The sequence below is a fragment of the Macrotis lagotis genome, chromosome 4 (assembly GCF_037893015.1).
Source record: "Macrotis lagotis isolate mMagLag1 chromosome 4, bilby.v1.9.chrom.fasta, whole genome shotgun sequence".
Taxonomy (NCBI): Eukaryota; Metazoa; Chordata; class Mammalia; order Peramelemorphia; family Peramelidae; genus Macrotis; species Macrotis lagotis.
In genome coordinates this window covers 122,094,579-122,121,035 of record NC_133661.1, presented here as the reverse complement: position 1 = coordinate 122,121,035, position 26,457 = coordinate 122,094,579, and the positions used below count along the sequence as shown (strand labels likewise).

At 37.4% G+C, this 26,457-nt stretch overlaps 1 protein-coding gene across 4 annotated transcripts in view; it reads right to left on the bottom strand.

The window, feature by feature from the left end:
- Positions 1-26,457, bottom strand: part of MTHFS (methenyltetrahydrofolate synthetase) — a 108,546-nt gene that overhangs the window by 62,323 nt on the left and 19,766 nt on the right. The window contains exon 3 of one of the 4 annotated variants that reach the window (XM_074234024.1): positions 12,231-12,283. The exons of the other annotated variants lie outside the window; for them this stretch is intronic. Coding sequence (XP_074090125.1) covers positions 12,231-12,283 — 53 coding nt within the window. The remainder of the gene's footprint in view (positions 1-12,230; positions 12,284-26,457) is intronic. 4 annotated transcript variants of the gene reach the window in all.

The following is a 26,457-nucleotide window of genomic DNA, read 5'->3' as shown; positions in this document are numbered from 1 at the left end:
AAATTGTGGAATATGAATGTGTTGGAGAACTAATTTTCTGTAAGAAATCATAAGTAGGCAGCCTTCAGAAAAGTTTAGAAAGACTTGTATGAACTGTTGCTGAGTAAAGGGAACAGAACCAGGAGAAAACTGTACATATTAACAGCAACATTGTGAGATGATCAAGTGTGATGGACAAAGCTCTTCTCAACAATTCAGTGATAAGGGACAATCATGAAGAGACATGGAAAATTCCAACCACATCCAGAGAAAAAATTTGGAGTCTGAATGCAGAGCAAAGCATAATATGTTCATTTTTTAAAACTTCTTTCTTTCTCATATTTTTCCTCCTTAGTTTTAATTCTTCTTTCACAATATGATTAATATGGAAATAAGTTAAATACAATTGTATAACCTATATCAGATTGCTTACTTCCATAGAGAAGGGAGAGGGAAGGGAGGGTGGTAGAAAAATGTGGAACTCGAACTATCTCTGCATGTAATTGGAAAAAATAAAAAAAAAATTTAAATGACGCTGTTGTAATAATACAGGGAAGAGGTGATGAGGATCTAGAGGGTCTAGAATATGTGGAGAAAAAGGAGAAAAAGGAGAAAAAGATGTCTGGGAAGCATCTTGACTGTTTACTTTTCCATAGACCGCTGAATTCATTGGTATATAGAACTCCCAGTGAGGGAATTCCCTTTCCCAATGCAGAACAGGAATTGTTTTATATCCACAGTGTTGGAGTTCTGCCCAGACATTGAGAGATTCAGTGACTTTGCTAGTACCACATAGCCAACAGTATGAGTCACTAGAAGAGTCCCTGGTTCTCTTATCTACCATACCTTATTGACTCTTTTAATGGGCTCTTATCTGAAGAGGGTTGCTATGGTATTTTCTTTTGTTATTTATTACCTAATCAAACATTTAATAAAGCACAGTGTGAATGAAAACAGGTGGCAATAATCTTTCTTAAATGAATGCAAAAACAAATACTGATAAAATTAGAACCCCAACGACTAACTTAGTTCAAAGGTAAGTAAGCTGAGTGAAAATTAAACAAAGAAGTTATTGGGTATCATACAGATGTAATAGTAGTTCCAAAGCTCTTTGATATGGGACTCTGTCTTTACTGGTGGGCATCAATGCCCTGTGCCTGTATGAGGGGCTAGGGTTGAGTTGGTGAGAATGGAGAAAGGAAAACTCTTTGAGTTTTCTGAGTCTTTGGACTTCAGGTGCTTCCAGCTTCCTGCTTTGACAAAGAAGATGGAAGATGCCAATGCCACTTCGGGTGATGTAAGGAAGACTAGGAAAAAGTCAACATGAGAGGAGCTGGTATTCTCTATCAATGTCCCTAAACCAACTTGCTACACTAAAGACTTTAGGAAACTTCTCCTTGGGTAAGGTTCAGGACCTTCCTCCACTCTGCATTATCTGAGACATATATTCTTCTATGTGATAGATAGATAGATAGATAGATAGATAGATAGATAGATAGATAGATAGATAGATGTTTCTATTTCTGCTACTGATTCAAATAAATGGATTTCTATTCTAATTTTATAATGTGTGTTCCTTGTGGAACTTCTATTTGGTGGGAAAGTGATCAAGCTCTGTGTGTAAATCCTGGGGGTCTTCCTTCTTTCAGTTAATGAAAAAACAATAAGAAGTTAGATTAAATTTGAAAAAAATGCATTCCCTAAACTGACAACATTTAGGGGAACAGATAGATATAATTATAGCCTGGAGAGTAGAGAGACCAAGTCTCCTTTTCCCAACCTCCTGTTCAGCCTCCTAGAAGGAATTAAAGTCTCCTTTGAAAAAAAAGGGGATGGAGAAAAAAAAGGTTTAAGATATTTATTTGACCTCCCATTAAGTCACACAATGACAAACCTACACTCCATGTGAAAGACAGTCTCTTACAACATAAAGCAAAATCTTTTTAGTAGCATCAGAAGCAGCAATATTAACTAGCATTTATATAACACTTTAAGTTTTAAAAAGTGTTTTGCAAATATTATAGCATTGTACATGTATAATCTATATCAGATTATTTGCTGTCATGGGGAGGGAAGGGGGGAGGGAAAGGAGGAAGATAAAAAAATTTTTCAAGCTCCAAAACTTGCAAAAAGATAAATGTCAAAAATTCTCTTTAAAGCAATAAAGTTATTAAAGTTATAAAATAACTTTCAAAAAATAAAAAATGCTTTTACTTTATATATATATGTGTGTGTGTGTATATATATATATTATATATATATTATATATGTCATTTTATCTTCACAACAATCTTGGAAAATAGGTACTATTATTAATTCTATTTTTAGGAAATTGAGGAAGAAGGAGATTTAGTGACTTGCCCAGAATCACACACAGCTAGTATGTGAAGCTGAATTTGAACTCAGACCTTCTTGACTCTAAGTCCAGGGCTCTATCCACTGTATCAACTAGCTACCTCTAAATGACTGAATTGTTTAACTATTATCCAGTCATGTCAATATCCCCTAAATAAATCAGTGCATTCTAGAGCCCACAAATGATCACTCTTTGAAGACTAATCACTAGACTATTTAGGTGAAACAGCAGAACCTAAGGAGACTAGAACAAAAGTTGAGATATATGAGTTTTCTCTTTTTTAGTTCTTCTAAGATGCTGAAAATGACTTAAAAATGGACAACTTGACTCATTCTGAAAGAGTAGCATATTCACTATACTACTGAAACCATGATAAATACAGTTTTTAAAGTCTCAAGAACTTACAATAAAATTTTAAAATTCATTTACTATGTAATTTAGCTTTACTTTATTCTTTAAATACTTATTTGTAATTCATCATTTTCTGTTTTGCTAAACAATAAAGATGCATTAGTACAGATGTTCTAAACACACCCTCAAAATACCAATGCAACACTTATAGTTGATTCAAACTAAAAAAAAAAGTATAGCATTTTCAACATATGGAAACTTTATGAGAAGAATAACCTCATCATGCCAGTTTGAAATTTCAGTTTAAAAAAATAAATAATGCTGACTTCAAATGTTATTAAAATGAAATTATAACTGGTTCATTTTATGTTAATAGAACATGCAGGAAAGAGTCCAAAACAGAAAATCTCTGCTGTAACATGCAGTTCCACAAATTAAGCACTCAAATTAATGAAGATTGTTTTCTTCTGGCATGGTGCCCATTGACTAAAGTACTAAATGCTTCATAAATATGATTTTCCTTTTTCTCTCATTTAATCTCTGGCTGAAACTTATGTACCACACACCGCTGCCCTAATGTTGGACAAACACTGGCTAGGATGCACAGCCTTCAATCATTCTGGGCAATGGAACATTTGGAATGTGTCAAAACAAGATAATAAGATGTCTTTTCAGAAATACATATAGCAGCATTATTTGTAATTGCAAAGAGTTAGAAACAATCTAAATGTCCAACATTTCTTGAATAAAACTGAAAAAAACTATGATATATCAACATAATGGGCCACTAACCTACCCATTAAAAATAAATATGGAGGCTATGAGAAAATTACATTAAGTAATGTAAATGGAAAAAAGCAGTACTCAAATAATATGAATACTAAAGCTATATCAAAAGACATTCATAATACAAAGAATGGTTATTGTAGCAAAAAAATAATTTTAAGTATAAATCATAAATTTATGTTTATTCAGCTTAGGTATTTGGTGCTGCCTACATAAAAACTATTTTAAAGAAATAAACTTTTTAAAAACATGTCAAATATAACTTTGGTGCACCCATATGATTGCAAAATCTCTAGAGATTTATTTATCTTAGCATAGCTAGTCTTTATCTAGTGCTTTAAGGTTCGAAAAATGCTAAACCATAAACCATTTTACTGGGGCTTAAAGAGATAAAGTGACTAAGTGCCTGAGGTAGGATTTGAACTCAGGTCTTCCTGACTACAATTTTCTAGCCACTTCACCATCTTACTGTTCAAATGCAGGATTTCTGCCCTTCAGTGAGTTGAGCATTAGAGAGCATTAGAGAAGCTCCCAGAGGTTTCAGTGGGATTTTTAATTGCTTTTTAACCTCTAGGCAAATCCCACCAATTTGAAACTATGCAATTGTGAACTCCTCAGTAAAATTTCATAATAATAATAATCAGTGCATGGGGGCCTGCCTTGGGCTATATTAATCTTTAACTCTTCTCCTCCTTGCCTTCAGCATGTTTCAACCCAGACCACCCAAGGTACCATCCACCCTAATATGAGCCCCATTCTACCAAGAATCACTATATTAATCTTCCTCAAACATCACCTTCATCATGTTAGTCCACTATTCAAAAATTTTCAATGGCTTTCCTTGCCAACCTCCTTGGCCTGGCAATTAAAGCCTTCCAAATTACCTTTCTGACTATATGAATCCCACTATGCTCTGAAAAGACTTTAGTCAGCAAACCCATCAGTCAGCCTTATCTTCTCAACTGTAAAATGGTGATATAAAAGCCCATTTTGTTAAGAGGATCAAATGAGATAATATTTGTAAAGCACATTTAGTTTATTTTAGGAGATTATATAAATACTTATTTCCCTTTCTTTCCCTCTTTAACAGAAGATTTCTTCCAGCAATACTGGATAGCAAAAATTAATGGTGCGGGGCAGCTAGGTGGTGCAGTGAATAAAGCACCGGCCCTGGAGTCAGGAGGACCTGAGTTCAAATCTAGCCTCAGACACTTAATAATTACCTAGCTATGTGACCTTGGGCAAATCCATTGCCTTGCAAAAAAAAGAATTAATGGTGTATCCCAAGTTCCAAGCAATTAAACTTACAAATACTCCAAGAGGATAGAAATAAGTTGTTATCCCTTGCAATGAAGTGAGCAAAAGAAGTGGCAATATAGTTAGGGACCTGAAAGATATATGGTCCAATGTTCTCGTTCCATAAATGATGAAACTAGTCCTAAAAAGGACTTGTCAACTTTGTAGTCAGGGCCACAGCTGAGAACTGAACATAGGTCTTCTGATTTCAAATGCCATATTCTTCCCATGTTACCAGTCTACCTCCCAAAAAATGTATGACCCCAAGAGGAGAGGAGTCCAAATCAAACAAACAGATCACCCAAGTTCAGCAATGGTACCCATGGGATGTTAAAAGACTCAGAAGAATGCCTCCAGGGGATTAATAAAACCTCTGCAAAGGATTTATGGAAGGAAAGAACTAAGGATTTATTAGGATAAGAATCTGTGGAGAGCTGTGATTGAAATTATTAAAGGATCCAAGGCAGAAGTGAAGTCTCCAGTGAACTTCAAGTCTAATGCTTGACATGCTCCCATTTTTTAAAAATAGCTCCAGGGAAATTACAAAGGTACTTGTGAACAAAAAGGATTGAATCTAAAATGAAAGTCCTGATTTTAAAAGAAGAAATGTACTAAAATGAAACAATCCCCAAAATAGGCCTATATAAGCCAAGGGGAAAATTAAAATTGTTACAAAACATTTTAAAATGTGAGCAGTCAGTGAATATCATTCACAATTATAAATTAATTGTTAGTGATAAACCATCCAACCTTCCTTCTCCCTGAATAAGTTATTCTATCATTAATTCAAAATAATATTAATCTGAAAATAAATGAACTTTATCATTATTAGTAAACATTTTTAAATAATTTGTAATATTTTAATGCAGCTGTTCTGATCCCCTTTTAGAAGAGCTTTTGCTTAAAGTGAAGTCAACAAGCTTTTAAGGACCCTAGTTATGGGCCACACATTGGGCAAACTAAGCTTGGGGGATACCAAGAAAGACAAAAGCCGTCCTTACCCTTGAAGATGACATGCGAACAGCTGCATACCTACAAGATAGCTATGCTAGGAAGACTGGAGTCATCAAAGAGTGAAAGGCACCAGGAGTAAAGAGGACAGTAATGTAGAAGGTGGGTTTTTAGCTTAGGAAGCTAAGAAGTGGGGATAGGAAGATACAGTATTACAGACCTAGGGGAGAGTCACTAAAAAAGGGTGGAGACAGGAGATGGAGAGTCTTGTTCCAGGATCAGCAAGAAGGTCAGTGTCACTAAATTCAAGAGTTCTTTAATGTTACTAAGGTTTAACAAGACTAGAAAGGCAGTAAAGGATCTGAAAGTCAAACAGAAGATCTTGGATCCTAGAGGGAATGGAATTTATCGAATTATGGTGTAACATGATTTAAATGCCAATTACCTTTATAATCTCTACTAAATTCAACAGACATTTATTTAATACCCATTTGCAGAGTACTACACTTGATGCTGAGGCACATAAAAAATTTTAGAAAAAACAAACAACTGGTGATCTAGATTCTTCCAGAGATAGAACAAGGGTAGGAAAACATATACTCTGCTCCAGGGTAAGGATATCAGGTTGAGAGGGAACATGTATTTTGGGGTGGGGGTTTTGCTCTCTTCAGTTGTATTGAGATCACTCTCTACTGAACAGCATGATTGTGCTCCCTCTTCCTACCTGGGCCATTACCCCAAGGGTTCATCACCAGGGCACTCTTCTCCTAGGAGACCTTCCCTTAAACTACCAAAGGGAGATGGGATGGATTCTATGAGAACTGGGCTGTCTCTTCTCCCAATGGAAATGCTTTTTGAGGAAGGAAAGTGGTGCAGGAGATAGAGCAATGAGTCTGGAGTCAGGAAGATCTGAGTTCAAATCCAGCTTCAAAGCTAGCTGTATGACCTTGGGTGAGTCATTTAACCTCTGTCTCAGTTACTTCAACTGTAAAATGGGAATAACAGCACTGCTATGGGGATGAGGTAATGCTGAGATCTTCCACTTCCCCTGCCCAGTTCTCACAGTCTCAGTCTCACCTTACTCCATACCACAGCTGCCTCCCCCACACTGCTTCCACACACTCAACTGGATTTGTCCCACTGAAAGAACACCCTGGTATTCCTTCAATCCCTGCCCTTATGAAGCATATAGCCTCTTATGGGTAAAAGACAAACACAGAGAGCTATATTCTATATTATATTATGAGAAGTACATTAGAGTTGAAAAATAAAGGGCTATGTTACTGCTAAGGAAGATCAAGGAAAGTACCTGAAAAGAAGTAACTTCCGAGTTGTGCTTTAAAGGATAGATAGGAATTTAATAGGTGAAGGAATCAAGAGAGACCATTTGGGGCATGAACAGTATAGGGTATGAAGAAGACAGAAGGTCATCCAGAGTGGCCAGAGTCTAATCTGTGTCCTGGGTAGATGGAGGGAGTGCCAGCAAGGTAGGGTGGGGTCTGTCAGGTCAATGACTTTGAGATGAACTTGGCAGGCAAGAAGGAGACACCAAGAAGTGTGCCAGGAGATGCCAGAGGATAACAGCTAGCACTTTAAGCTTGCAAAATGCTTTACATCTATTCTCTCATTTGATCCACAAAATGACTCTATGAGGTGAGTGTTGCGATTACTTCCATTTTATAGATAAGGACCTTGAAGCTTGGAAAGGTCACCTGGCTTACCTAGAGCCACATAGTTAGTAATAGTCTACAGCAGTCTTTGAATTAAGGTCTTCCTGACCCCAGATCAACTCCTGATCCATTATACCACCCAGCTGCATCTGGGAAGGAGGAGGCAACCAAGCTAGAACAACCTTTCAGGGGTCTATCTCAGTAAGAACCTAAATTTGGGTAGTGGCAGTGGAAAAAGAGAGAAAGAGTAAGATGTGAGTAATAATGTGATGACAGAATAGAAAAACTTAGCTCCTTTTCAAATAAAAACAGTGAAGGAACAGAAAGGATTCAAGATGATATCAAAATCTTGAAGCTAGGAAAAAAGTGAATTTTAACTAATCATGTTAACAAAATAGAGACCAATAAACCTGTTTCATTTAAGATGATTAATTTAGAAGAGAAAACTGCCAGGAAGTTAAGAGGCTACCTGAGTTCAAAAGTATGCAGTCCCTCTTTTAAGAACATTCTTAACTCTCCAAAGATCTAATTCCCTGTGGAAAGGCAAATTTGTTCCTTTTGAGATTCCTAGTAGAGACTACCAGGTTTCAAAAAGAAGTCATTCAGAACCAAGATAAAGAAAATAAGAAAACTGACCTCCAACTTATGATTCAATCTCACCAAACTGGTCATGCAGTTTTGTTTTGTTTTATTTTATAAATAATAATTAGAGTAATTATTATTATTTTCAAGGATCCATTATTTCATAAGAGTGGGATACTCCCGCTGCCAACACAGATTGTATCCATGCCTTAGCAGATGGTTTAATGAGTTGCTGTGGCCAAAAGAACTGTCACCTGGTGACCAACTCCCTGGTAATGAGCCTCTCTGAACTTGGCTAAGTGACAGACTGTGGGTCTGAAATCCAACCTAGCTAATTAAAATAATAGCACACATTTTCAAATCTTTTATCTCATTTGGTCATCCCAATAATCCTATAGGTAGGTACTATAAATATAATTATCCTTAACAGATAAGGAAACTGATTCACAGAGAGGCTAATTGACTTGCCCACAGTCATCCAGATTTTTAGACTAAGTTTGGAGTCCTTTTCACAGCAACATGGTTAGAGATATTTCTCTACCTGAAATAGAAAAGTAGGTAAGTAAAACATGAAGCATAACCCTGAACTCTAGCACTGGCAGATGAATTTGGAAATAATAGCAACTACTCACTTTGGATGGCAACTATTAGATATGTACACACACACACACACACACACACACACACATATACACACATAAACAATTTGGAAAATTTTTTGAAAAGTCATTCTTTTGGCAAATATTCATAATATAAACTTTTTTTTAACAGTTTGCTTTTATTATAGGTTGCCCAAACTGCATTATTCCAGAAGTGTATAGTCTGCTTAGCCTTCAAGAGACTACCACCTGAATCATTCAGGATACCGGAAATAAAATAAACCATTTCACATCATGCCTAGATCAAGGAATCCGAGGTCAAATATTTAAGGGGGTTCAGTAACTTCATACATCTATGATTCTAATCTAATTATATACCTCCTAATACCCACTTGGCATATGAAATTGTATGAAACTATGGAGACTTTCACCCCAATACAAAACACGTGATACCTGTGCCACTCTCTCTTTTCTTTCCCCTGACTCCCTCAACTACAGAATCACAGATTTATTAAGAAAAAGAAGGGGACCTTAAAGGTCATCTCATCCAACCTTCTTATTATATTGATAAGGGAACTGAAAAGTTAAATGACTTGACCATATGATGTGAGTAGCAGAGCAAAGGCTTGAACCCAAATTTAATTCCAAATCTCACAGTTTCCCCATTTGTACAGTTGCCTACTTTTGAAAATATCCCAAACTGAATATAAGCATTTTTAAAATCTATCAATTTGACTTAAACATCCATCCAAACAACAAGCATTTATTAGGCACCTACTATTTCCTAGACAAAGTACAAAAGTGACATGGCCTCATAGCACAACAAATTAAAGTTCCTTCAGAACTAAGGCGACAATATACACATTGACTACAATAATGTAAATGAAAAGAACACTAAAATAAACCGAAAAGCTGTATAACTATCATAGGCAATCTTGGTCCCAGAGGAAAGATGAGGAAAAGAATATTGTTTCTTTGGAGATGTAGGAGAGCTCTGGGTATAGTAGACTGCTGTACATCCTAACCAATTTGGGGGGTTGGGGGGGGGGGTCACATGAAAAGGCTTAACTGCTGAGGGTGGGAAGGGAATATTAGGAAGGGGGGAATGCCTGGAAATAACTATGATTTAAAAACAAAACGCATCAAGTCAGTTTTTAATTTTAACTCAGCAACATAGACATGGTTAAAATAAGATAAAGTCTTTAACTATTAAAAAAGAAAGAAGCTACCAATTTATAATGAAAGTGAAACAGTTTTCTGTTCAAACTCCATTAGGTACAATAATGAACCCTCCAATACTCCACAGAGTAGTAGTGGGGAAATGTTTCTCTATCTAGGGCCACTAGCCCCCAGGGCAGGAAAATCAATGGAGGACCACATTCTGGATTCTTTGTGTTAAGAAAGAGATATAAAGATTTGGTCAGGTGCTTTTTTTAAATTAACAAAGAACATGAAACTAAAAACTACAATATAACTATATATCTCTTTGATTTCTAAATTTATAGATACTTAAGAAAAAGAAACATAATTAAAAGAAGAATTAAAGAGCAAGAAAGAAATAAGGAGAGCTGGAAAGGAAAAACATAAGGAATGAAACAAAGGTACAACTAGACTCACAAGAAGAAATTACAGACATTAAGAGAAATGACAATCTACATAATGCCATATACATAATCACACAAGTAAGTTCAATGACTGAGACAGAGATACTGACATAAGGAGACTAGAAGAAAGAGGAGGAAGTGGTGGCTCAGTGGATAAAGCACCGGCCCTGGAGTCAGGAGTACCTGGGTTCAAATCCGGTCTCAGACACTTAATAATTACCTAGCTGTGTGGCCTTGGGCAAGCCACTTAACCCCATTTGCCTTGCAAAAACCTAAAAACAAAAAAAGAGGAGGAAGTTTCACAGGCTTTATGTCAGAAGAAGAGAATAAGCATTTCTATAGTGACAACCATATCAGCCACTATGCCAGGCATTTTTCAGATATCTCAGACACACCAACACTGGGAGGTAATTGTATTATTGTATTATCTTCATTTTACAGGTGAGAGATCTGAAGTGGACAAGCTAAATGACTTGCTCAGGGTCCTACAGCTAGCAAGTATTTGAGGCTACATTTGAACTCAAGTCTTCCTGACTAAAGGTCATGTCACTGAGCTGCCTCTCATGTTAGTTTTTAAGTTCGTGTCACATTCTAGTCTTGAGTAGGGACTCTTAAACAACTCTATTGGCATTGAGAAACAATTTTGTTTTGATTCACAAACTTTACGGTTTTTAAAATAAAAGTCGATTTTTACACAGCAGTTTTACATTATGTAATAAAACAATTTACATTATGCCCTAAGTAGTACAAGAGTACAATTACTAGTTACAATTACAAGCCTCTTTGCCTGATTAGATTATCTTTTCTTATACAATAATGAAATGTTGACATTTCAATTCAGGATTTATGTTGCTATTCGGAGCTTTTTCATTGAATCAAATACAACTGGGGGATGAAGAATAATAATAGTTAACATTTATACAGCAGTTGAAAGTTTGCAAGAACATTATCTCATTCAATCCTGCCAAAAACCCTATCAGGTTCAACCCTGCCAAAGTCCCCTCTCCAATTTAGAGATGAAGGGAAACAGGTTTGGAAAAGGTGGATTTGCTCAGGATTGTCAGACTTGATAGCATGTAAGGCAATTCCAAATCTAGGCCTTACAGACTTCAAGTCTAGCACTACATCTACTATAATCTACATTTACATATCTCCCCTATCACTGCTCCCATTTCCTCCCTCACAAAAATAAAAATATAGATGCATGTATATGTAGCAAAAAAATGAATAAAGAAAGAAAGAAACCCTTCAGGACCAGGAGCCAGCACACACCTTACATTTACAAACCTGCCATTTAAGCTTATAATTTTGTTCCTAAAACAACTCTATTCCTGTAGCCCCCACTAGGATCCAGTCTGCTTTTTTTCTTTACACCTCTGGTGTCCAATGCTGTATAATTATAAGTCATTACTGACATCAAGCTTTGCAAAGAAAGCTGATTACAAAATCTACAAGGCAGCCCTGGGTCATTAAAGTGAAAATATAAAGATGAGAACCAGCAATGACTCTGGGAACATTTGCTTCTCATTTCCCAAAGAACATAGTCAATTTTCACAGAGTTAATTTCATAGACATTCTGATTGTCTCATCCTTTAGGACACTGCCATTTATAAGAGTTAAAACTGTGATTTCACAATTAAAAGCATTAATGGGAATGATTTCACAGGATAGATGAATAAATGGAGAGTAGACTTTCTCTCCCAAAGTCAGAGTTTCTCCCCCTCTACTCAAACAGATAGCCTATTAACTGACAACACTGGTTCCTTCTGAAGTGTGTATTTTGGGAGTTGTGGGGGGGGGGGGTCGTCAAGAAAGGTTTCATGAAAGAAATGGAAGAGAAAACATAAGTAAGGTTTTTTGGTCTTCCTTTGTATTTCTGAGTTTAGCATAGGGTCTAACATATAACAAAAGTTTAATAAATGTTTGCTGATTGACTGAAAAGTAAAGAAGAAGAAAAAGGACAGACCAGAAAAGGAATGAGTTCTAAGCAAAGGTATGTTAGCAAAAAAAAAAAAAAAAAAAAAAATGGAAATGATGTACAACCAAAATACCTCACCTGCCATGGAAATTCCTTTATGGGCCTCAATGTACAGCACCCTGACCTGTAAGCTGAGGGCAAAAAGAAAAGCACCAAATAATAGTTTTAAAATTCCAGACCCTTTTATTAAACCTGAATCTCTCCTGAATTCTATCTGTACAATCATATAACTCTAAACCTAATGAGCATTTTAAAGTCCCAGTTAAAGGTAATAAATGAAAATTGAATTGTAATAGCAGTTTTAAACACCTGAACTTCTTAACGTAAATAGTTTCAATTCACCTGGGCCTGTCCTTCTAATGATACTTAAGTGCCCACCCAGTATATTCATTGAATCATTATGTGGGAATAGAACATTTAGCAGGATAACTTATCTTGGCAAGAATAACAGGCTATAACCCCTATGGAAGTATCGCTTAATCTTCATGTGTAAAGAGTTAGAGAGTAAAGTGTCAGTCTGAAATTAGGGTAGACTCTAAAGCTGCCATCTAAAAAGGCAAAGGACAAAAGCAAGGGAAAATGTCAAGGCTATCCGGCCCATCCTGTCCTACTCAAGCAAGTGTTCAGCCTTGTCACTAATAAAAGCCCAAGCTTTTCTTCCTGCATGTTTTGTTGAATACAAAGTGCTTGGGAAAATTCAACTTCTGACAATGTACTTTCATGTGTACTTTGTGCCTACAATCAGAGTCCTTCTATTTGCAAAGTTACCAAGAATAACATTTCCTGGAATAGTACAGATAATACAGGATGCTCTTAAGATAAAAGTACAAAGCAAAACTCAAAGCAAAGAAATAGTAACATACAAGGCTCTAAAAAGTAAAGAACCTGGAAGAGCCCTGGAAAGTGACCCAAGAAAACTGGGTGTTCTTCTCAGCTGCTGGGGATCCCTGCAACCACTCTTCTCTGGGTTGCAGCTTCCTCATCCATGACGTATGGGATCTAATGTCCTGTGTCCCTGGATGGGAGTGAGGGAGAAATGAGGCCATGGCTGTGAAAGGAGCTTGAAGGTGTTGGACGAGCCTAAGATACTCTTTCTGAGGCACGATTCCAAAGCTACACAGATGGCTTCTTTTCTGCTTAAAAACTATCACGCCTACTCTCTCAGGGCCAGAACCTAGCATGGTCTCTGGGACAGCACATGCACTGAATAAACTGCCTGTGGATTGATTAGTAAAGGAAGAAATCTTTGACCTAATCTGTGTCACATACCCCTTTGGCAAGCTAGAAAATTCAATGAACTTCCTTTGAGAAGAATGTTTAAATGAATAAAATGAACACATAGGATTCAAAGGAAACCAATCATACTGAAAAATAGTTATCTGCTTTTTTTTTTAAGTTTGCAGACCCCAGATTGAGAACGCCTGTTCTAATGTTTCTATTTTATGAATAGTAGTAAGGATTTACTATCAGAATTAACCATAGTATAATGCTGTTTATTTTCTTGAAGCAATTTATACAATAATTGTTCCCATTTTAGAACTGTAAGGTTTTTATTAATATAAATATTACATATTAATTGTTATGCATGTATCTGCTTTATTATACATTCATGTAACATTCATTACATGTACCCATACTTCATTTTATTATGTGAATATTACATATTTTATTTTATTTCATTATATATTCTATCATTATATATTCTAATATATGGTATTCATATATCATATATATATTACATACAAATATATCATATGCATATCCAAAGCCATCTCAAATGAAAAACAGCAAAGGAAAGGAGGGAAGGAGTACCTACTATGTGCAAAGTGCTAAAAAGATCTCTCAGTTGAGGGTAGAAAGTGTTATTTAGGTGGGGGGGGAAAGATGATACAAGACAGATATTGACTATTTACAACATTTCAAAGAGCTATTCATAAGAGGAAGTAGATTTTTGTTATGTTATCCCAAAGGAAAGAGAATGAAGATCAATTGTTGAAATGCAGGGGAGGAAGATTTCACCTCAAAGACTGTGGGAGCAGAGCCACGATGGTGACAGGAGAGGATCTTCTCTTAGGTGTTCTCTCTCCATTATTTCCAAACTTATAAAATAAGGACTCTAATTGAATTTTCAAGAGACAGAACCCACAGAGGGATCCAGTGAGGCAGTTCTCTAGCCCAAGATAACCTGGAATAAAAGCGGAAAGGCTCTACTCCACAGGGTTAGAAGGGTGGCCCACCAGAGTGAAGGAACTTCAGCCTCCCAGAGGCAGCCCCAGGGTGCTGGGAGCCAGTGCTCATGGCAGCAGGGGCAGTTTCCTGACCTATACCCCGGGGAGCACCAGGCACAACTTGGGGGATTCGGGGGGGGGGGGGGACACCTCTGCCAGAGAGAGCAAGTGAAGCCTGGCCCTCAGGGTACTCAGCAAGCAGCATGGCCTGGGAATCCCAGATCCAGAACTGGAAGATAAGCAGGAACCCCCAGGGGTGAGTGCTGAGCCTAGGGAGGGTAGTGGAGAGAGACTGCCAAGGTCTGCCCTCTGTCCCTGGAACAGGACTCTGGGGCTCTGACCACATTCAGATCCTGATTGCAGTCTAGGCCCCCCAATAGAACAGCAGGGCCCCCCCCCACCTCAGCCAGTGGCAGAGGGGTGCGCTTGTGGTCACTCATAGACCAGGAGGGAAGACAGAGCCTCACACATGGAGATCCTTGGGGGGGGGGGCCAATAATACAAAAAAGCTCAGGAAGCACCCCAAAACCAGGCACAGGCTGGAGAAATGAGTGAGCAGAGAAAAACGAAGAACACCATTGAGAAATACTTTGTCTATGATTCCAAGAAGGATCAAAATATTCAGTCTGAAGATGAGGAAGTACAAGCTCCTGCATCTAAAGACTCCAAGAAAAATAGAAATTGGGCTCAGGTTATGACAGAGCTCAAAAAAGACTTTGAAAACCAAGCGAGACAGAAGAAAAATTGGGAAAAGAAATGAGAGAGATGCAGAAAAAACATGAAAAAGAAGTCAGCAGCTTAGTCAAGGAGGTTCAAAAAAATGCTGAAGAAAATAACATGTTAAAAAACAGCATAAGTCAAATGGATAAAACAGTTCAAAAAGTTACTGAGGAGAAGAATGCTTTTAAAAGCAGAATTGGCCAATTGGAAAAAGAGATAAGAAAGCTCTTTGAGGAAAACAAATCCTTCAGGTATAGAATGGAACTGAGAGAGGCTGCTGATTTTATGAGAAATCAAGACACAATACTTCAAAACCAAAAGAATGAAAAATTAGAAGAAAATGTGAAACATCTCATTGAAAAAACAACTGATTTGGAAAACAGATTAAGGAAAGATCATTTTAAAATTATTGGGATACCTGAAAGTCATGATCAGGAAAAGAGCCTTGACATCATTTTCAAAGCATTCCTACAGGAAAATTGCCGTGATATTCTAGCAGAGGGCAAAATAGAAATGGAGAGAATCCACTGATCTCCCCCAGAAAGAGATCCAAAAAAAAAAAAAAAACAAGCCCTGGAAATATTATAGCCAAGTTCCAGAACTCCCAAGGCAAAGAGAAAATATTACAAGCAGAAGAAGAACACAATTCAAATATCGTGGAGCTGCAGTCAGGATCACACAGGACTTAGCAGCAACTACATTAAAAGCTCGTAGGGCTTGGAATATAATATTCCAGAAGGCAAAAGAGCTGGGAATGCAACTGAGAATCAACTACCCAGCAAAACTGAACATCCTCTTCCAGGGAAAAAGATGAACTTTCAATGAACCAGGGGAATTTCAAATGTTCCTGTTGGAATGGACAGAGCTGAACAGAAAGTTTGATCTTCAAATATAGGACTCATAGAGAATGGAGGAAAAGGGTAAAATATGAGGGACTTAATGATGATGAACTACATGTATTCCTGCATAGAAAAATGATACTGATAATACTCATATGAACCTTCTCATTAAATAGAGCAAGTAGAAGGAGCTTTTATAGATGAAGCACAGTAGAGAGAGCTAAATTTGAAGATATAATATATTGTAAAAATGGAGTCAATGGCTAAAAGGGAAATGTAATGGGAGAAAGAAAAATGTGAGGTGGAATTGGCTAAGATATTTCATTTAATGAAATTTTTTTTACTACTTTGAGCTATTGCAATGATATGGAAGGGGGGAAGGCAAGGGGGAAATGAGGGAATTTTCACTCTCATCAGAGGTGGCTAGGAGAGGAAACAGCATATATACTCAATGGGGTATAGACATCTAGAGTAAAGAGAGAAGGGGAACAGGGAAAGCGGGGGATATGAGTGATGGAGGGAAAGATGGATGGTGGGGGAAGAGTGGTCAGATATTACATATTTTCTTTTTTACTTCTTGCAAGGGGCTGGGATTAAATGGCCTATCTGGGACCATAGGGCCAATTGGATGCTGGGTCTAAGGTGTGGTATGTGGGCTCGGGGCCTCTTGGCCCCAGGGCCAGGGATCTGTCTGCTGTGCCACTCAGCTACCCTACAGTACATTTAAGAAGAGGGATAGAGTGAAAAGAGAGAGAAAATATAGTATATGATACTGGGGAAGTATGAATTGAGGGAGTTGCAATCAGCAATGGCAATGGTGGAAAAATATGTTAGTAGTAGCTTTTGTAATGGACTTATCATAAAGAATGTGATCCACCCATGACAGGGCTGGAGGTGTTGGAACACAGACTGAAGCACATTTATAATTATAATTTTTATTATTACTATTATTATTATTTGGGGGGGTTGCAGGGCAAATGGGGCTGGGTGCCTTGCCTGGGGCTGCAGAGCTGGGTGACTGTTGGGTGTCTGAGGCCAGATTTGGACCCAGGTGCTCCTGGCTCAAGGGCCAGTGCTCTGTCCGCTGTACCACCTGGCCGCCATTATTATTTTTTTTATTTTTATTTTATTTTAGGTCTTTTTTTTTGTTTTTGCAGGACAATGGGGTTGGGGTGGCTTGCCCAGGGTCATACAACTGGGTTATTTCTGGGTATCTGGGACCAGATTTGGGCTTGGGTGCTCCTGGCTCCAGGACTGGTGCTCCATCCACTGAGCCTTCTGACTGCACTTAATATTATTAGTATTTTATTATTATTATTATTACTAATAATAATTTTAATTTTTTCTATTTCCTTTATCACTCATGAAGGTCTATATTTTGGGGGGAGGGGCTATTATGTTTACTCTTAAATAAGAATGTTTTAGTAATGTATAAAAAACATCATTTGTACAAAAATAAGAATAAATTAAAAAGAATTAAAAAAGAAAAAAGAAAAAACTGGAAAAAAATAAAAAGAAAAATAATAAAACAAAGATTGCAAGTTTCAGGTTAAAGAGAGAATGTCCTAATGTTTAAAATAATTCAACAATAAAAATGGTCCCATCTTTAGTTCATTCAAGAATATATATCAGATAGGCAGCTAGGTAACGCAGTGGATAGAGCACTGGTCCTGGAGTCAGGAGTACCTGAGTTCAAATCCAGTCTCAGACACTTAATAATTACCTAGCTGTGTGGCCTTGGGCAAGCCACTTAACCTCATTTGCCTTGCAAAAACCTTTAAAAAAAAGAATATATATATATCAGAGGCAAAATAAAAGGGATTCCTGTCTGTGATGACAGGTTGAACAAGGTAACTTCTATTTACTTCCAATTGTAAGGCTCCATGACTATATAATTTTAACTCTAAAAAAACTTCCTTACACACTACTGTTCTAATAGAAACCAAGAGGGTTAGGAATTCAGAGAAGCCTGGAAGGATATGCATGAACTGATGCTGAGTGAGATGAGCAGAACCAGAAGAACACTGTACACCATAATAGCATCATGGAGTTGATAGTCAATCTTAATGGACTTGCTCATGCCATCAGTGCAACAATCAGGAACAATTTAGGGGTAGCTGTGATGGAGAATACCATCCATATCCAGAGAAAGAATTGTGGAATTTGAACAAAGATCAAGGACTATTACGTTTCATTTAAAAAAAAAAAAGTTATTATGTAATTTTGCTAGCCCTGATATTTTATTTTTTTCCCTTAAGGATATGATTTCTCTCTCAGCATATTCAACTTAGATCAGTGTATAGCATGGAAACAATGTAAAGACTAACAGACTGCCTTTTGTAGAGGGTGGGGGAAAGGAAGTGACATTGGGGGGGGGGGAATTGTAAATTCAAAAATAAATAAATATTTTTTTAAAAAAAATTCCTTAATTAGAAGAAAAATTTCCTCAGTTTTCCACTAGTTTTAAACTTCTGTTCCTTCTCCTAGTTAGCAGACTTAAATAAGTCAAAAGGAAAAGGTGAGAGATCTACTGGAGAGGAAATGAATGGACAAGAGAATAGATGGGATAATGAATAGAGGGAGTAAGAGGAAATGGTATCAAGAGCACAGAATAGCTTGGCAATGAAGAGGTTGAAGGTTTAAAGGGCGAAGATTTAAAGGTCTAGACAGAGGTGTTTTGAGAGTCACAAGAATGACTATTAGGTGAATATTTTTCTCTTTATTTTTCTTGCTTTTTTGCATCATGGCTAATGTGAAATATGCTTTGGATGACATCATAATGTATAATGGATATAGTATTTGTTGCCTTCTCAGTGGGTGGGAAAAGAAATAGAGAGAGGGAGAGAATTTATAACTGAAAATACAAATTTTAAATTAAACAAAATTGAAAAAATAAAAAGAATGAACACTGGCTGAGAAGTAAGGAGATCTACGTTTCCTAGCTGCTACTACTACTACTACTACTACTACTACTACTACTACTACTACTACTACTACTACTAATTTGACATCAGTCACTTAGCTTCTCTGAGTGTTGCATGTCTTCATCAGCAAAATGAGAAGGTTGGACCAGATGATTTATAAGGTGCTTACCAGTTTTAACATTCCGAGATATATTATTTAGCCTGGATGAAGAAGTTCATGAAAGATGGTCTAAATTGTCTTCATGATGAAGGAAGCAAAATCATTTGCCAAGATCAAGAGAGAATTGGAGAAATATGGAAAATATTTGGAACATTCACCATGAAATATGCTCTAGAGAATCAACACAGGATAAATTAAAGTATTGTGAAACAACATGAAGGGCACCAGCTGAAAATAGACAGTATAAATGTGTGGTGGGCTCACCCAGTAATTTCATAACTTACTCTGGTAAAAGTATCTGACTTCAGCATTGACTACTCACTATGTCAAGTAGTATTTTCACTTCTTCTCAAGTTTTTCTTCTTAAGTATCAATAGGTTGCCCTCATCCTACCTCCAATTATAATATTCTAGGATATATTCAATATGTTCATGCTCGTTCACTATACATATAAACACTTGATTTTTATAGCCTTTATATCTTGAACTTGGTTTAGTTGGGTCTCTGTCTAAGCTTTCTATAAATTCTATATATATATAAATTCTATGTATAGGGTATATATATACATATATATGTGTATATATAATACATAAATTTTTATAAGTTTTTCTATAAATTCTAAAAATTCTCTGATACTATCATTGTTTCTCAGTTTTATAAAATAGAATTGTTCATAATCACCCACTATCTTCCTCCATAAGATTTTGCAAGTGAGTTTATATTCTAAATTAATATTGCTATTGGCTTCCATATTTCTTTGCTTGACAAGGAAATCAGGTATTAATTGATTAAGACAGTTTCTAGATTCATCTGGTTTCCTAGTCATGGTGCCTAACTTGCAGTAGTCAAATTCCTAGGAAATGGTAATAGTCAATGTTGATGACTAATATTTTTATCCATTTCCCACATCTGACATCAGCAATGTATGTCAGGTTAGATTTGCTTCAGTGAAATTTTAAATCATTGCTCTAACAAGTCAGTATATATAGTATATCTGACTGTATATAAAGAGAGAATTTAGACATAATTACCATATCAATAGAAAAACAATTTTTTTCTGTGCAAAAACATAATTTTGTTTATACCTTATTAGAGCACACCATGTGTCATGCCTCCTAATTCTCTTCTTGAGTAAAGTACTGATGGCATTTAAGGGTGAGATCATTTAAAGATAAAACCGAGGGGACAACAGACTAAAAAGCAAAAGATATGTAAAGATTTCTGTATTAAAATTTTTCTCTATGTAGAATACCGCATTAGGATTCTAATATCAGAGTCCTACATATGTTTCTAGAGGAAATAGAAATAGTACTGACAAAAATGAGAAAAAAAGCTAGACTAGTCCAGATCATATACATAATAAAGAGGTTCAAACTAGAGATGGCACAGTTTTAGGGGACTGAGGGAATAATCCTCAAGCTATCTGAAATGAGAAGAAATACCACCCTTTGGACAAATATGTGGTTATTATTATTACCAAGAAAATAATTGACTAGGAAAATATCCATAAGCACTACTTCCCCAATAACTATTGGACATGAATCATCTACACATGTACTAAGAGCATCATTAATGAAGGATTGGGAGGGGAATATACAGGGCCTTTGCATCAATTAGTCAGAAAACTGATCAAAATATGTAGAAAATATATGATAAAATTATTTTTATCATGTGTTAACTATAAAAAATCATTAACCTGGTAGAATAAATGACTTGGCAGACAATATAGTATCTTTCATTTCTGTTCCAAAATCATATAAAAGAAAAAAATACTAAAATGCATCATGAAATGTTTAGATTATATAGAGGAAAAAAAATTTATTCTGATAGCAACAAATCATGAGACTCGTGCAATGAACGATTTTCTAGTTCTTTAGAAATTGGAAAGTAACTTTGTTTTCAGCTCTCATTTATAAGTCCTTGTGATTTCTCAAAATTCTTCTATTATATTTCATTGCTTTAGTGATCTGTGATGGGGTGGGGCGATGAAGAAAAAGAAAGAGAAAGAGAAAGTATTAATTTCTTACTCTTCTAAATGATGAAACTACAAATTCAAGCATAAAAAAAAGAGAGACCCTACCCTCCAAGAGATTATAACCTAAAAGGGGAAAACAACACAAAAAAGGGAGATGAACTAAGGCAAGGAATCTGAAAAGCCAGAAGTGGAAGAGAGAGAGAGGATGAATGACTGTCTTAGCCACTTCTTCAAACTTCACAAATCCAAGGAGAAAGTAGAAACATCTTCTGGATGAGGAGATTGCTAGCATAGAAGTGAAGAAGTCAAAAAAAAGTAGGGAGTCAAGATAAGAGTGAGCAAAGCTGGTTCACAGTGTAATAATTGGGATGGGCATGAGTTGTTACTTTTGTCATATGACCTGCTGAACTCTTTTTCCAATCATATGTCCTTGATATACCTTTGATTCCACTTACAGATTCATAGAATTAAAGATTCAGAGCTGGAAGTAGTCTTGGAGGTCATCTAGTCCAACCCCCTCATCCAAGATAAAGAAAATGAAGCCCAGAGAAATTAAGCAATTTGCTTGAGGTCACACTAGAAGGGAAGTGGCAGAGCCAGGATTTGTATCAAGTTTCCTGACACAAAATTCAGGATTTTTCCCATTGTACCACAATGCAATCTGTATATTTATGTATACTTGTCTATGTATACTTGCCACACATGGGCCTTGGGGTCACCTGAGAGATTTTAATTCTTCTGAGACCATGTTCACATAATATCACTTGGGAACTATTGGTAATAAAAAGATGGCTTTTTATAATACTGAAAACTTGGAATTATTAAAAAAAAACTTGCCCAATATATCAAATGAAATCTAGCCAGATATCAATCTTCTATTAAATTCTGGGCTTAGCTTTTTGTATCTCTGTAGCATCTATCCACAATATACTTAGATATATGATCTCATCTATGTGGGTCTTTCTTCAGAAACTGGTGCAGCTCTCCAACTATTCCCAACCTTTCATTCTATGTGACTCATAGACCTACTCCATTATTCACTTTAACTATCCAGTTTATAGAAGATAAATAAACCTTACATTCCCTTTCTGTTGCCAATTTTTGAATTTCTTCCCTATAAATTAAATCCTGATTCAACCAAGTGTAAGAGACTATCCTGATTCTTCAAATTATTGGAATTTTGCCTCAGTAAATGTTGCATGATATAAGTGAACTATTGGCTGAGACTAAAGATTTTAGTAGAGTAGAAATTTCATTTTAATGATTAGTTCATTGTAACATGAAACTTGCAATCTTGTAAGTAATTTTGTTAGCAGTTCTATTAGTCTAAGGCATTGAAAAGATAGGAAGAAGAGAAGATCAAATTGAAATTAGTTCCTATTACTTATTTTAAGTCAATGTGATTTTAAGTTGGGTTATCTATGTATTTTCAAATTATTTGTAAATTTAAATGCTCCATGCTCTCCCTATTGCACAAATACTAAGCAATAAGCTGGGCTTCTTATTCACTTCTAAATTTTTCTATACAACAGAACTAATTCCCTAGATAACGTTTCAAAGGGCCATACATACAGTTAAAAGATATCTTTTAATAGATGTCATGATTAAAGTAACTATAAAGAGCTTTGTTTCCTATAGCTGGGGTGGGGTGGGGGGATGATTAAAGGTAATGTGACTATTGCTCAAGCAGTTTCTGAATAGAAATTATATGTGGTTAAATATATATAAGGAAGAGGCAGCAAGACATGGTAGATAGAAAATTGGTCTCTGAGACAGGAAGACCTGGATACCAGTCCTTCCTCTAACACACTGGACTGCCCCCTGGCAAGTTCTTTAACATCTCATTACCCTAGGCTCAGGCAATTCTCTAAAATTATAAAGTGAGATCTACATTGAAAGATGGAAGTTCCTCATTGAGGAGTTCCCTACACCAATGAAATCCCATGTCTATATGTATATGTTATATAGTAAATCCATATTCTAGTGAATGTTGCCCTAAGGGCAGGGGAAGAGAGAGTAAGAGAAGCAGGGAGCCATAAATCAAAAGGTCTTTTTACTTAAAAACATGATATCTAAAAGATCTGAAAGTGCTAGCCCTAAAGCAGGCAGAAGAATCAAGAGGGAGTGTCAGCTTTAAGGCAGATATAATTAAGAGTTAGGTCTAAGGCAATGACAGAAAACAGAATCTTCCAAAGAGGTAGCACTGTGTTGGGCTATAGAGCAGGGTGAATGCAAGAGGTAAGTTAAATAAGAAAAGGGTGTGTGATACAAAGATTATAGCTATCCCAAGACTGTTTTCTCATGCTCGGTTGGTAAGTCTATGCTCTGTAAATGGTTTATTTTCATTGATTTCCCTTAAGTGATAGTAGACAACTTTCCAAAAGTCTAATCTCTGCCATTAGAACAGGAAAAGGAATAGAACATAATAGAGAAGGGAGGTCAGCAGAATCTGGGGCATCTTGGTGGCCAGGCATGGATAGGCAAAAGCAATAGAACAGAGGGATCTTTGGAGCATTGGTCTGTAAAGACAGAATATAGGGGGCGGAGCCAAGATATAGACAAGAAGGGATCGAGTTTTAGGAGCTCTCTGATAAAACTCATAAGCTAAGGACTCTAACTAAACTTTCGAGAGACAGAACCCACAAAGGGACCCAGTGAAGCAGTTCTCCTACTCAAGGTAACCTGGAAAAGAACAGAAAGGCTCTGCTCCCCGGGGTCGGAGGGGCGGCCCGCCAGAGGGGTGGCCTGCCAGAGCCAAAGAACCTCAGCCTCCCGGAGGCAGCCGCAGGGCGCTGGGAGCCCCAGCTCACAGCAGTGGGGGAGTCTCCTGAGCTGCACCCCAAGGAGCACCAGGCACAAAGTGGGGGAACAGCGGGGGACCTCTGCCAGAGCGAGCACAAGGAGCCCAGCCCTCAGGGCACACAGAGAGCAGCTTGGCCACCACAGCCCAGACCTGGAAACAGAAGCAGGCAGAGCCCCCAGGGCATGAGCCCATTGAACCTAGGGAGGGGAGTGAAGAGAGAGAGACTGCAGAGCTCTGTCCTCTGTCCCTGGAACAGGACTCTGGGGCTCTGACCACATTCAGATCCTGATCCCAGTCTAGGCCCCCCTGATAGAACAGCAGGCCGCCCCCCACCTCGGCCCCATGGCAGAGGGGGGCACTTATGGTCATTCACAGACCAGGAGGAAGGACAGAGCCTCACACACTGAGACCCTTGTGGGAGTGCCCCAAAAGTTCAACCAGGCCCAGGCTAGGAAAATGAGCAAGCAGAGAAACAAGAGGAAGACCATGAGAAATATTTTGCATATGATCCCAAGAAGGATCAAAATACTCAGTCTGAAGATGAGGAAGCAAAAGCTCCTGCATCTAAAGACTCCAGGAAATACAGAAATTGGGCTCAGGCTATGACAGAGCTAAAAAAAGACTTTGAAAATCAAATGAGGGAGATAGAAGAAAAACTGGGGAAAGAAATGAGAGATGCAGGAAAAATGTGAAAATGAAGTCAGTAGCTTAGTCAAGGAAATACAAAAAAATGCTGAAGAAAATAGCATGCTAAAAACCAGCTTACGTCAAATGGATAAAACAGTTCAAAAAAGTTATTGAGGAGAAGAATGCCTTAAAAAGCAAAATTGGCCAGATGGAAAAAGAGATAAGAAAACTCTGAGGAGAACAAATCCTTCAGACAAAGAATAGAATTCAGGGAGATTGATGAATTTACCAGAAATCAGGAATCAATACTTCAAAACCAAAAAAAATGAAAAATTAGAAGAAAATGTGAAATATCTCATTGAAAAAACAACTGATATGGAAAACAGACTTAGGAAAAATAATTTAAAAATTATTGGAATACCTGAAAGTCATGATCAGGAAAAGAGCCTTGACATCATTTTCAAAGAATTACTACAGGAAAACTGCCCTGATATTCTAGAAGCAGAGGGCAAAATAGAAATGGAGAGAATCCACCAATCCCCCCGAGAAAGAGATCCCAAAAAACCAACCCCTAGGAATATTATAGCCAAGTTCCAGAACTCCCAAGTCAAAGAGAAAATATTACAAGCAGCCAGAAGGACACAGTTCAAATATCATGGAGCTGCAGTCAGGATCACACAGGACTTAGCAGCAACTACATTGGAAGCTCGTAGGGCTTGGAATACAATATACCGGAAGGCAAAAGAGCTTAGAATGCAGGCAAGAATGAACTACCCAGCAAGGCTGAATGTCCTCTTCCAGGGTAAAAAATGGACTTTCAATGATCCAGGGGAATTTCAAAGGTTCCTTTTGGAATGGCCAGAGCTGAACAGAAGGTTTGATCTTCAGATACAGGACTCAGGTGAAGCATGGAGATTGGAGGAGAGGGGGGAAATATGAGGGACTTAATGAGGATGAACTGCATGTAGAGAAAAATGATACTGATAATATTCATATGAACCTTCTCAGTTAATAGAGCAGGTAGAGGGAGCTTTTATAATTGAAGCACAGGAGAAAGCTGAATTCGAAGATAAAATATGGTATAAAAATGGAGTCAACAGAAAAAAGGGAAATGTAATGGGAGAAAGAAAAAGGAGAGGGGGAATAGCCCAAGATATTTCACATAATAAGATTTTTTTTTATTACAATGAGCTATTGCAATGATATGGAAGGGGGGAGGCAAGGGGGAATGAGGGAAACTTTGCTCTCATCAGAGGTGGCTAGGAGAGAAAAAACAGCATATATACTCAATGGGGTATAGACATCTGGAATAAGAAGAAGTGGGGGAGCAGGGGGAAGGGGTGGGGATGTGAATAAAGGAGAGGATGGACCATGGAGGGAGAGTGGTCAGATATAACACATTTTCTTTTTTACTTCTTGCAAGGAGCTGGGATTGGAAGGCCTGCCCAGGACCATAGGGCCAGGTAGATGCTGGGCCTAAGGGGTAGTATGGGGGCTCAGGGCTTCTTGGCCCCAGGACCAGGGATCTGTCTGCTGCACCACTCAGTGACCCTACAGCAGAGTCAGAGTGAAAGGAGAGAGAAAATATAGCACATGGTAGTGGAGAAATAAGAAAGGAGGGAGTTGCTATCAGCAATGGCAACGTTGGAAAAATATGGAAGTAACTTTTGTGATGGACTTATCATAAAGAATGTGATCCACCCGTGACAGAGTTGTTGGTGTTGGAACAAAGACTGAAGCACATTTTTTGTTATTATTATTTGGGGGAGGGTGCAGGGCAAGTGGGGCTGGGTGGCCTGCCTGGGGCCACAAATCAGGGTGATCTTTGGGTGTCTGAGGCCAGATTTGGACCCAGGTGCTCCTGGCTCAAGGGCCAATGCTCTGTCTGCCACCCAGCCACCCCTACTATTATTACTATTTTATTTTATTTTAGGTCTTTTTTTTTCTTCTTTTTGGTTTTTGCAGGGCAGTGGGGATCAGGTGGCTTGCATGTCACATGGCTGGGTGATTGTTGGGTTTACGAGGCTGG